Here is a 14,973-nt window from a genome sequence, read left to right as displayed (position 1 = left end):
ATCAGGTAAATACACAGTCTTTTGCCCAGAGTTGGGGAACCGAGAACAACAGGACATAAGTTTAAGGTGAAGAGGAAAAGATTTAATAGGAATTTGAGGGGTAACTTTTCTACACAAAGTTGAGTGTATGGCACGAGCTGCCGGAAGAGGTAGTTGAGGCAGGTACTATTGCAACGTTTAAGAAGCATTTGGACAGGTACATGGATAGGTTTAGAGGTTGTATATGGGCTAAACGCAGGCAGGGTAGATGGGGTATGTTGGGCGGTTTGGGCAATTTGGACTGAAGGGCCTGTTTCCATGCTGTATGACTATGAAAGGGGACAGATCTAAGGGGAACCTGAGGGGACAGTTTTTCAACTCGGAGTATGGTGGGTGTTTGGAACGAGTTGCCAAAAGTAGTTGTAGAGGTTGTACAATTTCAACATTTTAAAAACATTTAGACGGTACATGGATAAGAAATGTTTAGTGGGAAATAGGCTAAACACAGGCAACTGGGACCAGCTCAGGTGGCACCTTGTTCAGCATGGCCAAGTTGGGCTGAAGGGCTGTTCTGTGCTATTTCACTCTATGATTCTAAGTTTAGACTCAAATTTGAAACATCAGCAGAATTCTTAAGTTCTCTTACTCCAAATACACTTTGCAGCAACATTCATGTAGAAACAATGAACTGCAGGCACTGGTTTACCAAGGAAAGACACAAAGTGCTGGAATATCTTAGCAGGTCAGGCACCATGTTGGTGAACATGAATAGGTAATGTTTCAGGTTAGGGCCCTTCTTATGCATGATTTGATGAGTTACTCCAGCATTTTGTCTTTCCACAGCAGCATTAATAATGTTCAAACAGCATCCATTCATACGACTCAATGCAGATGCATTTGATACTTTACAATCCATTGGTTGATTGAAAGCAGGCCCTTCAGCCCATCGAGTCCATGCCGACCATCGATCTACCCGTTCACACTAGTTCTATGTTATCCCCCATTTAGCATCCACTCCCTACACATTTGGGGCAATTTTATAGAAGTCAATTAACCTACAAACCTGCACCACTTTGGAATGTGGGAGGAAACGGGAGAAGAGTACACAATCACAGGGCGAACGTGCAAACAGCACACAGACAGCACCAGTCAGGATCCAACCTGGGTCTCTAGTGCTGTGAGGCAGCAGCTCTACCAGCTGCACCACTGTGCTGCCTACAATTGCATACAATGTTGTGGAATAACTGTGAGTTATTATTTTGCAGCAATTATATATATATATACATATATTAATGAGTTATCATGATACTTTTATGTGCAATTTTGCACTACAACACATTGACAATGATTACCAAAATCATTGAGTTGAAACATGAATTGATCGGGGTGCAGCAATAGAATTGCTGCCTCACAGCGCCAGAGACCCAGGTTCAATCCTGACTACACGTGCTGTCTGTACGGAGTATGATCCTTCTCCCTGTGACCACGTGGGCTTTCTCCAGGTGCTCCGGCTTCCTCCCACATTCCAAGGATGTGTGTGTTTGTACGTTAATTGGCTTTTAGTAAATTGTCTCTAGTGTGTAGGATAGAACTAATGTACGGGTTGGCACGGACTCTGTGGGCCAAAGAGCCTGTTTCTGTGCTGTAGCTCTAAACTAAACTAAGCTGCTCCATCTGTGACCCTGTGAAAAACATGAATCTGGAGCAATTGGAGAAATAAACTCTACCTGTCCTCGTGTGCAAAAAGTGACCTGTGGCAGTCTCCAAACTCCAATCCCCAAATCTTCACATTCCTGTCCGCTGAGCCAGTTGCGATCAGAGAGCTATCCTACAAATTAACAATGATATATCAATTAAGTGTGTACAATCACAGAAGGGTTATTGCAATCGAAAAAGCTCATTTTGGCCTTGGTAGTTTAACAATCTTCACAAAACATTCAATTAAACAATTACAATCCAGCCGCTCAGACAAAAAAAATTAAAGTGCTTATAACAATTAGATCTGTTCCAAAGATGAATGTCACGTCCAATATAAAATTTGACACAAAGTGTTGGAGTAACTCAGCGGGTCAGGCATCATCTGTGGAGAACATGGATAGGTGACGTTTCACAGAGTGCTGGAGTAACTCAGCGGGTCAGGCAGCATCTGTGGAGAACACGGATAGGTGACATTTTGGGTTTCTTCAGACTGATTGAGGTGGGGGGTGTGGGGGGGGGGGGGGGGGGGGGGGGGGAGTGGGGGGGGGGTCGCCTATCCATGTTCTCCAGAAGTGCTGCTGACGTGCTGAGTTACTCCAGCACTTTATGTGTTTTGTTGGAAAACCAACATCTGCAGTTCCTTGGTCCCCCATATACAATTAGTTGGTCTTAATGTTTAGCACTCCTTTCCAGGAGTTTTTTTTTAATTTCTGATTTTCTACAGTAGAACCAGCTCATTAAAAGGTACAAGCTTCAAAATCTTTGTGTTCTGGATTGCTACTGATGCATCATTCTGCAGCTGAAGCTTGCTCATTCTATGACATTGGTCACCATTCTGAACAGCCCCATTCATTGTGATCCATTTCTCACAGCTCCAACAGCCCAAGGCATCCCTCGCCAGGATGTGCTGCACCTTGTCATTACATTGTTCCCCTGTTGTAAGCAGGTCCATTCATGGTATGCACCCCTCATCAGTTTCCCCGGTCACTCTACACCTGCCCGGTCCACCATTCATCACTCCTGCCCTGCCACATCCACTGCTCACTGCTCTGGGGGGGCAAAAACAATTGGAGACCTGGCTGGGGGGTTGGGGAGCCGAGAACGAAGGGGCTCCCGGCGGTGTGGGCAGGAGGTACACTGGGGAGGGACCCAGTGGAGGGGGCAGCTGCCATGTGCGGTGGCGGCAGGCAGTAGATAGGAATCTTTGGTGAAGTTTTGTAACTAGGTCAGCGGCAGAAACATGGCGACACGTGTGTACTGCCCAGGTGAGGTCTGCTCCATGATTTTACCGGGTTGTATGCAAAACAAGCACTTCACTGTACCTCGGGACATGTAACAATAAAGTATCAATGAATTATAGAATCTAAGCTCTGTCACTTCACCTCACTATCCAATCCACTCTTCACTCTGCTCGCCACAGTGCATGAAGCCGTCTGCACGGGACATGGAGTGGGAGGTTGCTTATCTTGAAGGAAATACGTTGGTCTGGCAGGCGTGGAAAACTACTGCCATATTTCTTCTTTTCATAGAAAAGATTGCTTTCAACACTGGTAATTGGCAAGCACATCATGTGCATGGCAACCTTGCCTCACATCTAAATAACGTGGACTCAATCAATGATTTTCAAATTCACTGTAGAAAGGTTGTAGGAGCCACAGGTTGTAGAATCCCTATGTCTTGGACTTCCTTTATGAACAAATGCCGCTGAGATTCAGGTAGTTTTTTCCCAGCTGTTATCAGGCAACTGATGCATCCTCTCACCAACTAGAGAGCGGTCCTGACCTCCCATTGATGTATGTGTGAATGAATGAATGAATACTTTATTGTCACATGTGACAAGTCACGGAGAAATTCTTTACTTGCAATAGTCGCCTCCTAAAGGACGTTGACAAAGCTACAAAGTATCCTGCACCAGGTGCAACTTTGTTATGTCCCGCCCACTGTGAGTCCTCCTTTGTTCCTCTCTCCCCCGGCGGCGGCGGCGGCCTCATTCCCACGTGGTCCGTCCACGTCCATCGGTGCCCTTATCGAACGCCGCATTGACCGCTCCACTATCACCCCTCCTGACACCGCCGTGGGTCCAACCCTGGCACCAGCCGTGGGCTCCTCAACCCAGGCCTGACCCCATCTACCTCAATGGAGACCTTTGAACATTCTTTAATCAAACTTTACATAGAAATATAGGAAAATAGGTGCCATTCGGCCCTTCAAGCTAGCACCACTATTCAATATATTCATCCAAATTCATTACCCCGTTCCTGCTTTCTCCCCATATCCCTTGATTCCGTTAGCCCTGAGAGTTAAATCTAACTCTCTCTTGAAAACATCCAGTGAATGGCCTCCACTTGTACTGGATGTGCCTGCCCTTTGTACTAAACGTTATTCTGTATTCGTACACTGTGGACATCTTGATTGTAATCATCTACAATCTTTCTGCTGACTGGATAGCATGCAACTAGAAAAGGTTTCACTGTATCTCGGTACACACGACAACAAACAAAATTAAAATCTCTAAATGAACCTAATATTCGTAAGTGGAGGCAAATCATTGATTCGATTTTACCCAAATCCATTTTGCTTTGACTTCATGAAAAATCCCGTTATTTGGAGTTGGATGCAACCATGTTCCCAAGTGCGGAATAATAAATCTATCCCAATATTTTGGATCACTTTGCCATCCCTTTTTTCCCCCACAATATTATTAATACTGAAAGTGAACATACTTACATGAGAGATATCCATACAAAGCACAGGTAGCTTGTGTCCATAAAGTGACAGGAAAAACTGCAAAAGAAACAAAAATATAGGAAGTGGCATAGCTACATTTGAATGTTTCTCTCAGTTCTTGGTTAGGAAGGGCCGAAGAGTCTACTTGATGGTATTATTCTTTTGTTTTAAGATTACATTAATTTTGATTTTATTTCTACAATTCACATTTCATTCTCTTCCACCATAAAACCAACATATCTCCTGTTGATAAGTTCTAGGATAAAATTAGGACATTCGGCTCATCAAATCTACTCCAGCATTCAATCATGGCTGATCTATCTTTCCCTCTCAACCCTATTCTCCTGTCTTCTCCCATAACCCCTGACACCCATACTAATCAACAATCTATCAATCTTTGCCTTAAAAATATCCATTGACTTGGCTCCATCGCCTTCTGTGGCCATGAATTCCACAGATTCACCTGAAGAAATTGCTCCTCATCTCCTCTCTAAAGGTACGTCCTTTTATTCTGAGGCTATGGGCTCCGGTCCTAGACTCTTCCACTGGTGGAAACCTCCTCTCCACATCCACTCGATCTAGGCAATTTATTGATCCACATCACACAACTATTTATTATTTGTCCAAGATCAAAATCATTTTCAGCCAACAACAGCATTAAATAATCACTATGTTGGGAGATGTGAAGAAATTAGGATATTCTCCAATTTGCTAATGATAGAAAGGTGTATATAGTGTACATTCACACCATGTTGACCATTAATGCCAAGTGATCGATGGTTTAGCACTGACATTAAACCAGTTTAGGTGCCAGAGCCCAGGTTCAGTTTGAGGTGTAATGTTATGACACTATCTCCTCCAAAACCTTATATCACTTAGTTCCAGTGACAGGCTGACCTCTGACTTTATGATTTTTAATACCCGTTTTAGTTTAGTTTAGTTTGGAGATCTGCGTGGAAATGGGCCCACATCGGCCATCGATCACCCCTTCACACTGGTGCTATGTTATCCCACTTTCTCATCTACTCCCCACACATTAGTTATTTCTTTCAAAGAGGCCAATTATCACAAACCTACACTTTGTTGGGATTTGGGATGAAACCGGAGCACCCAGAGGAAACCAAGGCAGTCACAGGGTTAACATCCAAACTCCACACACAGAGCCTGCACCCGAGGTCAGGATGGATCCCAGGTCTCTAGCGCTGTGAGGCGCCACCACTGTGCCACCCTTTAGTTTGCTGGGTGTAACATAGACGGGTACTGCCCAGCCACAATTGCTCCTGACAGGTGGTGGAGAGCTGCCTTAGTTGAGCTTAGTTTAGAGATACAGTACAGAAACAGGCCCTTCGGCCCACTGAGTCCACACTGACCAGCGATCCCTGCACATTAACACTACACTACACACACTAGGGACAATTTTACATTTGTACCAAGCCAATTAACCTTCAAACCTGCACATCTTTGGAGTGTGGGAGGAAACAGAAGATCTGGGAGAAAAACCACGCAGGTCAGGGAGAGAAGGTACAAACTCCGTACAGACGGCACCCGTAGTCAGGATCAAACCTGGGTCTGTGGCGCTGTAAGGTAGTTACAGCGCCACAGGTTTAACTACCCGCTGCTGTAAGGTAGTTAGCTCTATCGTTACACCAACTACTGCCATCCTTCTTCTAAAGGTAGTCCCACTGTAACCAAGATGAGAGCACAAGGACTTTAACCCTTTGACAAGGAAGGAACAATGATAACGAATGTTTGCAAGTTAGGGTGGAGAGTGACTTGAGCAGAGAACCTGACGCACCTGCAAACATAAAGTTGTACTCTGTCACTGTGGTTATCTTTTACCTTGAGCGTGTCCGTGTAGAATACTTTCACAGTACAATCTAGTAGGGACACAGCCAGTAGCCTCCCATTGGGGCTGTGACACACAGCCAGGACATCTTCATCCAGTTGAAGAGTGCGGGTGTGATTCAGAGACAGCCTGCGGTTACAGTAAAAGGATCCACGTCACATTCAGCCAGTTGGTCAGCAGTTATCATTGAAATGATTCCCAAGGATGTTCCCTGGCTGGAGAGCTTGCATTGCAAGGAGAGACTGGTTAGGCTGGGGACACACGGAACTGTAGATGCTGGAATTAGTTTAGAGATACAACGTGGAAACAGGAGCCTTGCTCATCAAGTCCACACCGCCCATCAATCACTCGTTCACACTAGTTCTATCTCACACACTAGGGGCAATTTTACAGAAGCCAATTAACCTACAAACCCGCACGTCTTTGGATTGTGAGAGGAAACTGGAGCACCCAGAGGAAACCTACGTGGTCACAAAGTGAACAAGCAAACTCCGTACAGACAGCACCCATCGCCAGGTCTCTAGCGCTGTAAGGCAGCAACTCTACCACTGAGCAAACTTGAGCAAAACAAGATTCGGAGGAATCTTAAGCAAAACACCTAGTGTTGTAAAACTCAGCAGGTCAGGTAGCATCTGTCGAGGAAATGGACAGAAGGAGTCTATGGACTTTTCTTCAGAATGATGAAGGCTCCTGACCCAAAATGTTGTCTGTCCACTCTAGATTTTAAAGATACTGTGTGGAAACAGGACCTGCGGCCCACCAAGTCCACCGACTAGCAATCATCCTGTACACTAGCACTATCCTACACACTAGGGACAATTAACCTATCAACCTGTATGTCTATGGTGTGCGGGAGGAGACTGGAGCACCCGGAGAAAACCCACGTAGACACGGGGAGAACGTACAAACTCAGTACAGACAGCACCGTAGTCAGGATCGAACCAGCGCAGCAAGGCAACAACTCTACAGCTGCACCACTGTCCACTCCCTCTATGGATACTGCTTGTCCTGGATAGACTGGGTCTCCTGGAGAATCAGAGGCGGAGTGGTGACAAGCAGAGGTATATAATATTAGGAGAAGCATACACAGAGTGGATATCCAGAGTCTGTTTCCCATGGAAAGGGGTGGCTGAAACTACATGGGTTTAAGGTGAGAAAGGGATCTGAGGGGAAACATTTTCACACAAGGAATACTTGGTGTCTGGAACAAGCTGCCTGCACTCCCTGTGACCACGTGCGTTTCCTCTGGGTGCTCCAGGTTCCTCCCACATCCACAAAGATGTGCAGGTTTGTAGTCGGAGGAGACGGGAATATGCAACATTTATGAACTATCTACACAGGAACTTGAATGAGCAAGGCATAGAGTGATATGTAATTTATGCAGGCAAGTGGGATCAGTATAGATGAGCATGATGACATAAATGTGTCGAGCTGAAGGGCCTGTTTCCAAGATATACAACTCTATGACTGGAAGAGATCATTCTAGCTGACCTCCCATCTATTCAGAAGTATTGAGATCCTCCCTGGACCCATACCTACGTTACCTTGAAGAAGCTTCAGAATCTGAAGGGCCCTGACCCGCAACCTCACCTATACATGTTCTCTAGAGATGCTGCCTGACCTGCTGAGTTACTCCAGCACTTTGTGTCTTTATTTATATAAACCAGCATCTGCAGTTAGCTAATATTTTGATTGGTTAAATTGATACAGCATGGATACAGGCCCTTCAGCCCACCAAGTTCACAATGGCAATCTATCACCCATTCACGCCAGTTCTATGTTATATCCACTCCCTACCCATTAGGGGCAGTTTACAGAGGGCAATTAGAGAGAGATATGCAATTAACCTGCAAACCCGCACGTCTTTGGGATGTGGGAGGAAACCGGAGCATCCGGAGTAAACCTACGTGCGGTCACAGGGGGAACGTGCAAACTCCACACAGACAGCACCTGAGGTCAGTGTCGAACCCGGGTCTCTGGTGCTGTAAGGGAACGGCTGTCGCATCTGTGCCACTGTGCTGCCCTTGTTACTCAAGTACATTCACTTTCCCTTTCATTGCTTACCTTGTCTGTGAGGAATTTTCATCCTTCACCAACTCAAATTCCCAAAATTTCACCGTCTTGTCAGCACTTCCAGAAACAATGCCACGCTGGGAGAAAGAATCGACATGTCATCAATATTTATCAAATGTTTGTGAGACAATGAAGCCACTCAGTGCACAATACTGTCACTTCCTATCACACTTTAACATGGAACAGTACAGCACAGGAACAGGCTCTTCAGCCCTCAATGTCTGTGTGATGCATGATGCTAAGATAAACCTTTTTCCCAGGATGGAAAAATCAAAGACTAGAGGGCACAGCTTTAAGGTGAGAGGAGCAAAGTTTAAAGGAGATGTGCGGGTCAGGTTTATATTACACACAGAAAGGTGGTGTAGCTAGAATGCGTTGCTGGGAATGTTGGTGGAGGCAACACAATAATGGTGTTTTAAAAAACTTTTGGATAGCCACATGGAAATGCAGGGAATGGAGGGATATGGGTTCTGTGCGGGCAGGTAAGGGATAGTCTTGGCATTAAAGGTACACAAAAATGCTGGAGAAACTCAGAGGGTGCAGCAGCATTTATGGAGCGAAGGAAATAGGCGACATTTCGGGCCGAACCCTTCTTCAGTCTTGGCATCATGTTCGGCACAGACATTGTGGACCGAAGGGCCTGTACTTGGGCTGTGCTCTCTATGTTCTGTTTCAATGGCAGAAATTATGATAGCTGCTTTCCTTTTAAATATTTGACATTTCTTGTTGAGCCTTTGACTTTCATGTTTTTGTGCCATGGAACATAGAAAGGCACAGCACAGGAACAGGCCCTTCGGCCCACAATGTCCATGCCAGACATGATGCCAAATCATCCGGTGGGCGGCGCGACTCTGGTCAGCAGCGGCCTCTGCAGTCTGTCCGCGTTTTATTATTTCTGTCTGTGTTTTTATGTAGTTTTTGTTATTTTTTGTTGGGGTGTGTGTGTGGGGGGGGCGGGGGTGGGGTGAGAGGGGGGGGGGGGGGGAACTTTTTAAATCTCTCCCTGGACGGGAGACCCGACCGTTTCTCGTCGGGTTTCCGTTGTCGTTGGGGCCGCAACGAGGAGCGGCCTCCAACAGGAAGAGACCGGGGACTCTGGTGCTACGACTCACCGTCCGTCGGGGCTGGCCGAGTCCGGAGCGGGTGGAGCGGTGGAGGAGCGCTGCTGCTGCGGCCCCGACCGGAGAGTCGGAGGCTTCAACGGCAGGTCTGTGGACGGCGGCACCGGGAGCCCGCGGGTCCCTGGAGGGAGACCGCTTTTCAGGGCTCTCGCAACGGCGACTTCCCCCGCCCGAGTTGCGGGGTTGAAGAGCTCCTGGAGAGGGGCCTACATCACCACCCCCGCGCGACTTGGAATGGCCGCGGACTCTGCGAGCGCACGCCGGGGGCTCCAACACCAAGACCCGGTGTGCGACCTCGCACCACCCGGCGTGGCTTTAATGGCCGCGGGACAATCGCCATCGCCAGCCGGGGGCTATGACTTTGACTCTGACATTGGGGGGGGGGGAGTGCAGTGGAGAGATAAGTTTATTTGGCCTTCCATCACAGCGATGTGATGGATGTTTATGTAAATTATGTTGTGTCTTGGGTCTATGTGTTTGTAATGTATGGCTGCAGAAACGGCATTTCGTTTGGACCTCAAGGGGTCCAAATGACAATTAAATGTATCTTGTATCTTGTATCTTGTATCAGGAAAGTAGGTGGCTTGGAAGGGAGCTGCAGATAGCAGTAATCGCCTGTACACACTTGGCATCTACCGCATCTTGTAGATGGTGCCCAATGAACCTAGCGTATTGGACTCTGGGATGTGCATAGGCTCAAAGGGCCGCACAGCTGTAACTGTCTCCACCCCACAGTTGCTGGCAGCTATCCTGGGCCTTCCTTCTACTCTGCCAGCTGAGCCCTGGGCATCATGTTACTTGTCTCTGGCCAGCGATGAAGGCTGCTGCTATTTTCACACCAATGGATGTTGGCACGTGGTGGCGAGGGTCTTGGCACACGGCTATTTTCCACAGATGCAATTTATTATTCTTGTAGCTGCTCGCAATTGGGTTCCCCTTCCTAGTCAGTACAATGTATTAAATTATATACATTGGCTTTAACTCTCCTCCGGTGCAAACTTTAGACATTTCCTGCAAACTCCTATAATGTAAACTTGATTACTTTAGTTGAGAGATCCAGCAAGGAAACAGGCCCATTAGTCTAGTCTTAGTTCCGATTTAGCTTAGATATACATCAGGACCTTGACTTGTATGTGGGGAATATCGGCTAAGGTATTGATTGAAACAGGCCCTTCGGCCCACCGAACCTGCACTGACCAGCAATCTCCCCGTACACTAGCGCTACCCTGCACACTAGGGACTATGTACAATTAACATAAGCCAATTAACCTACAACCCTGTACGTCTTTGGAGTGTGGGAAGAAACCGGAGCACCCGGAGAAAATACATGCGGTTACAGGAAGAACATACAAATTTGTACAGACAGTCCCCTTAGTCAGGATTGAACCCGGGTGTCTGGTGCTCTAAAGCAGCAAACCTACCGCTGCACCACCGTGCCACCCTTTTTCTTTAAAATACAACTTTATTTAGATTTTAGATGAGATTTTAATCTCACCTTCCTGTATGTGATCCATATCCCTCCATTCCCTGCTTATACATGTGCCTCTCTATAAGTCTCTTGAGTGCCACCATTGTATCCGTCTCCATCATCACCCCTGGCAATGCATTAAGATGAGAATAATGTTCTGATCTCACTTAGAAATGAACTATACGTATATAGAACACATTACCTGGTCAGGTGCCAGTGAAATAGACCATACTGCTCCATCGTGGCCATCCAATGTCTCCAACATATGTCCTGATGCTAAATCAAAGAGTTGCAGCTTTCCAGACTACAGGAAACACGAAGAAGCACAATAAATGTCAGCACATTTAATCCAAATCAGCTGGATGCCAATAACGAGTTTCATTTATAAAATAATATATTTCATTTGCTGTCTTTTCTTCCATCCACATACATCTGATCTAGATTAGAGTTATAGAGTGTGGAAGCAGGCCCTTCAGCCCAACTTACCCACACCGACCAACATATCCCATCTACACTAATCCCACCGGCCCACATCACCTGGGGCACCGCGCGATGGCTGCCTCGCCAACGACCTGTCTGTCTTTTCCTTCTTTGTGTTTTTAGTTTATCGGAAAATGTATGTTTTAGTTTATCTTTAGTTTTGTATTTGTGGGGGGTGATGGGGGGGTACTTAGTTGTCTCTTTCCTCGACAGAGATGTGAATTTTTCCATGCCGTATCTCCATCGACACTAACATCATGGAGTTGGCCGCCTCTTGTTTGGGACTTCTAGAGCTGCAAAACCGCGGAGCCTGCGGGCTTTAACATCTCAGTGCGGGTGATCCCTTTGCCGGCTGTCGGCCTTTGGTGCTCCAACCTGCAGGAGCTACGGACTTTAACATCTCGGAGCAGGCGATCCCTTTGCCAGGGGTCGGCCTTTGGTGCTCCAATCCGCGGGAGCTGCGGACTTCAACATCGACCGACTTTGGGAACTCCAAGCCGCAGGAGTTTCGACCGCCCCAATGCAGGAACTTAGACCGTCCCGACATGGGAGCTCGATCGCTGGCTGCAGATGGTTCGACTCCCCCGACCGCAGGAAGAAAGGAGGAAAGAAGATAAGACTTTATAGCCTTCCATCACCATGGGGAACATGGAGGAGCCGCTGTGGTGGAAGTTTATGTCAATCGTTATGTAGTTGTGTGCCTTTTTTGTTATGACTGTCTGGCAAACCAAATTACTCGTATGTTGCATAATAAATTACGATTATGATTATGATCCCTCTAAACCTGTCCTATACATGTACCTGTCGAAATGTTTCTCAAACTTTGCTATAGTACCTGTTTCAACCACCTCCTCCTCCAGCTTGTTCCATACACTCACCGCACTTTGTCTGAAAAAATAAGCCCCCTGGTTCGTATTAAATATTCCCTTTCCCGCCCACACCATCACCTTAAACCTATGTTCTCTAGTCCTCGATTCCCCTACTCTGGGCAGAGACTCTGTGCGTCTACCCGATCTATTCCTCTCATGATTTTGGACACCTCTATAAGATCACCCCACATCTTCCTGCGCTCCAAGGAATAGAGATGCCTGCTCAACATCTCTCTGTAGCTCAGACCCTCGAGTCCTGAGCAGCCAAAATGTGTAGGAAGGAACTGCAGATGCTTTTGGGACTTCTTCACCACGCGTGTAGAGATATTCTGCTGCTGATTACATTGTTAGATAAAAAACTTTCAAAATAGCCAAGAAAGTTTGTTTTCACTTTACTCTGATGCACCACAAGAGGAATCGCAATACCACAGGATTTATTTAGATTTCAAATGAATCTAGATACGATATAATATAATGATATCCTATAATACTTTAGTTTAGAGATACAGCATGGAAACATGACCTTGGGTCCACTGAGCCCGCACCCACCAGCGATCCCTGCACATTAACACGACCCTACACACTAGGGACAATTTTACACTTACACCAAGCTAATTAACAAAAAACCTGCTCGGCTTTGGAGTGTAGGAGGAAATTGGGGATCTCGGAGAAAACCCAGGCAGGTCACGGGGAGAATGTACAAACTCCATATAGACAGCACCCATAGCCAGAATCGATTTTGGGTCTCTGGTGCTGTGAGCACTACTTTATTGACATGAACAAACAATGAATTGTAATAAATCTGTATCTTACCTTGGTCCCCAAAATAATCTGCCTGTCCCCAGGGACAAACAGAGAGCAGAGTGAGTACTGACAAGCCATGGTCCTGATACACTGCAGGCTGGACCTGAGGATTGGGAAAGCATGAAGTGACTATCAAGGACCAGGACAGGTGTAATGTTTACAACTTCAAGCATGCATTTGGAGAACGTGTTGTGCTGCATTCTGTATACATCATTAGTTTACCAACACCGGACAACGTATATGTAGTTATATGGAGAATGGAGTTGCAAGGAACTGCAGATGCTGCAATCGTGAGGAAAAGACAAAGTACTGGAGGAATTCAGCGAGCCAGCATCTGTGGAGGGGATGGACAAGTGACATTTTGGGTCGGGAGCCTTCTGATGGAATATGGGGGAGAAAGATGAAAAAGAGAGATGGGGGGTGGGACAAAGCCTGGCAAGTGAGAGTTGGATACAGGTGAGGGGAGGGAGGGGAGGGTTGGCAGATGGGTGGAGTAAGTGACAAAGGCTGGAGATGAAAAGGAGACTAAAGGGTGTTTGAAAAGGGGCGAAGAGGGAGTGAAATGTAAAGCTGGAGGGAGGGGTACTGGTGGAAGGGATGGGGTAAACGAGGAAAATAAGACTGGGATGGGAGATGAGTGTATACAGGAGAGGATGTTGGCAGATAATGGTTGTATACTTGTTCAATCATGAATTTAATTAATATGTGTGCGTATCATGTGTGCGTATCAGGGGAGATTATGTGTTCGGCACGGACTAGAAGGGTCGAGATGGCCTGTTTCTGTGCTGTAATTGTTATATGGTTATATGGTTATTATATCATGTCGGAGTATATACACATGCATGATCCAAGTACAATAAATTGGAATATTTTAAAATTAAAAATGTGGATTCAATTAAACATAATAGCATTTTTGATTGGACACAAACCATCTACCAACCCAACTTGCCACTCAAGTACATCCAGATGGTGACACAAGGAACTGCAGATGCTGGAATCCTGAGGAAAAGACAACATGTTGGAGGAACTCAGTGAGTCAGCCAACATCTGTGTAGGGAAGGACAGGTGATATTTCAGGTCAGACCAAGCCTGTCCATCCACTGCACAGATTCTGTCTGACCTGCTGAGTTTCTCCAGCACTTTGTGTTTTGCTCTTGACTTATACCAGCCTAGCTCCATTTGAAGCCACGTACCAGAGATGAATGAGTAAAGGGCCTGTCCCACTAACGTGTCCTTGGCACGCAAATTACGGGACCTCGTCGTCGTGTTGAGGCGCACGGGCATCGTATGGCCACGTGGGGCCGGTCCCACTTAGAAGCGTGGAGGGGTATGTAGTTGTGCACGACATTGCGCGGGGCTCCGCAATTTTGTAGCGAACTAAATCTTTGCACGCCAACGGCCTGTCACGTAACTGACGGCCAAAGTGGGACAGGCCCAAGACCGTGGCGCGACTTAACGTCTCACCTCCAACAGCAGCAGAAGCAGGCAAACGTACGCCGAGCTTAGCCTGGGACTCACGGCCATTGCGGTCCGGATCCGCCCCCATTTCTACTCCCAGAGCGGGGCCAAGAAAATTTAAGATAGACGCAAAATACAGGAGTAACTCAGCGGGACCGGCAGCATCTATGGATAGAAGCAATGGGTGACGTTTCGGGTCAAGACCCTTCTTTTCAGACTGAAGAAGTCTCGACACGAAACATCCCCCATTGCTTCTCTCCAGAGATGCTGCCGGTCCTGCTGAGTTACTGCAGCTTTGTGTCCATCTTCAAATGACGTCACTCGCTCCAGACGGCTGTGCATACGCATGTAATCGCACCCGACCTTCGTGGGACCATCGCGGCTCAACGCGACCACGAGGTCGCATAATTAGCGTGCCAAGGACACGTAAGTGGGACAGGCCCTTAAAGG

The 14,973-nt window shown here is 46.8% G+C and overlaps 1 protein-coding gene across 2 annotated transcripts in view; it reads right to left on the bottom strand.

The window, feature by feature from the left end:
* Window positions 1-14,973, bottom strand: part of wdr3 (WD repeat domain 3) — a 68,857-nt gene that overhangs the window by 16,478 nt on the left and 37,406 nt on the right. For both annotated transcript variants that reach the window (XM_055644242.1, XM_055644243.1), the window contains exons 12-17: window positions 13,075-13,168; window positions 11,115-11,216; window positions 8,315-8,400; window positions 6,244-6,379; window positions 4,405-4,461; window positions 1,707-1,807 (exon numbers count right to left, since the gene is read on the bottom strand). In XM_055644242.1, coding sequence (XP_055500217.1) covers window positions 1,707-1,807; window positions 4,405-4,461; window positions 6,244-6,379; window positions 8,315-8,400; window positions 11,115-11,216; window positions 13,075-13,168 — 576 coding nt within the window. The remainder of the gene's footprint in view (window positions 1-1,706; window positions 1,808-4,404; window positions 4,462-6,243; window positions 6,380-8,314; window positions 8,401-11,114; window positions 11,217-13,074; window positions 13,169-14,973) is intronic.

This window comes from Leucoraja erinacea, chromosome 13 (assembly GCF_028641065.1).
Source record: "Leucoraja erinacea ecotype New England chromosome 13, Leri_hhj_1, whole genome shotgun sequence".
NCBI classification, from domain to species: domain Eukaryota; kingdom Metazoa; phylum Chordata; class Chondrichthyes; order Rajiformes; family Rajidae; genus Leucoraja; species Leucoraja erinaceus.
Note: the sequence above shows the minus strand (reverse complement) of the source record. Positions and strands in the feature narration are given on the sequence as shown.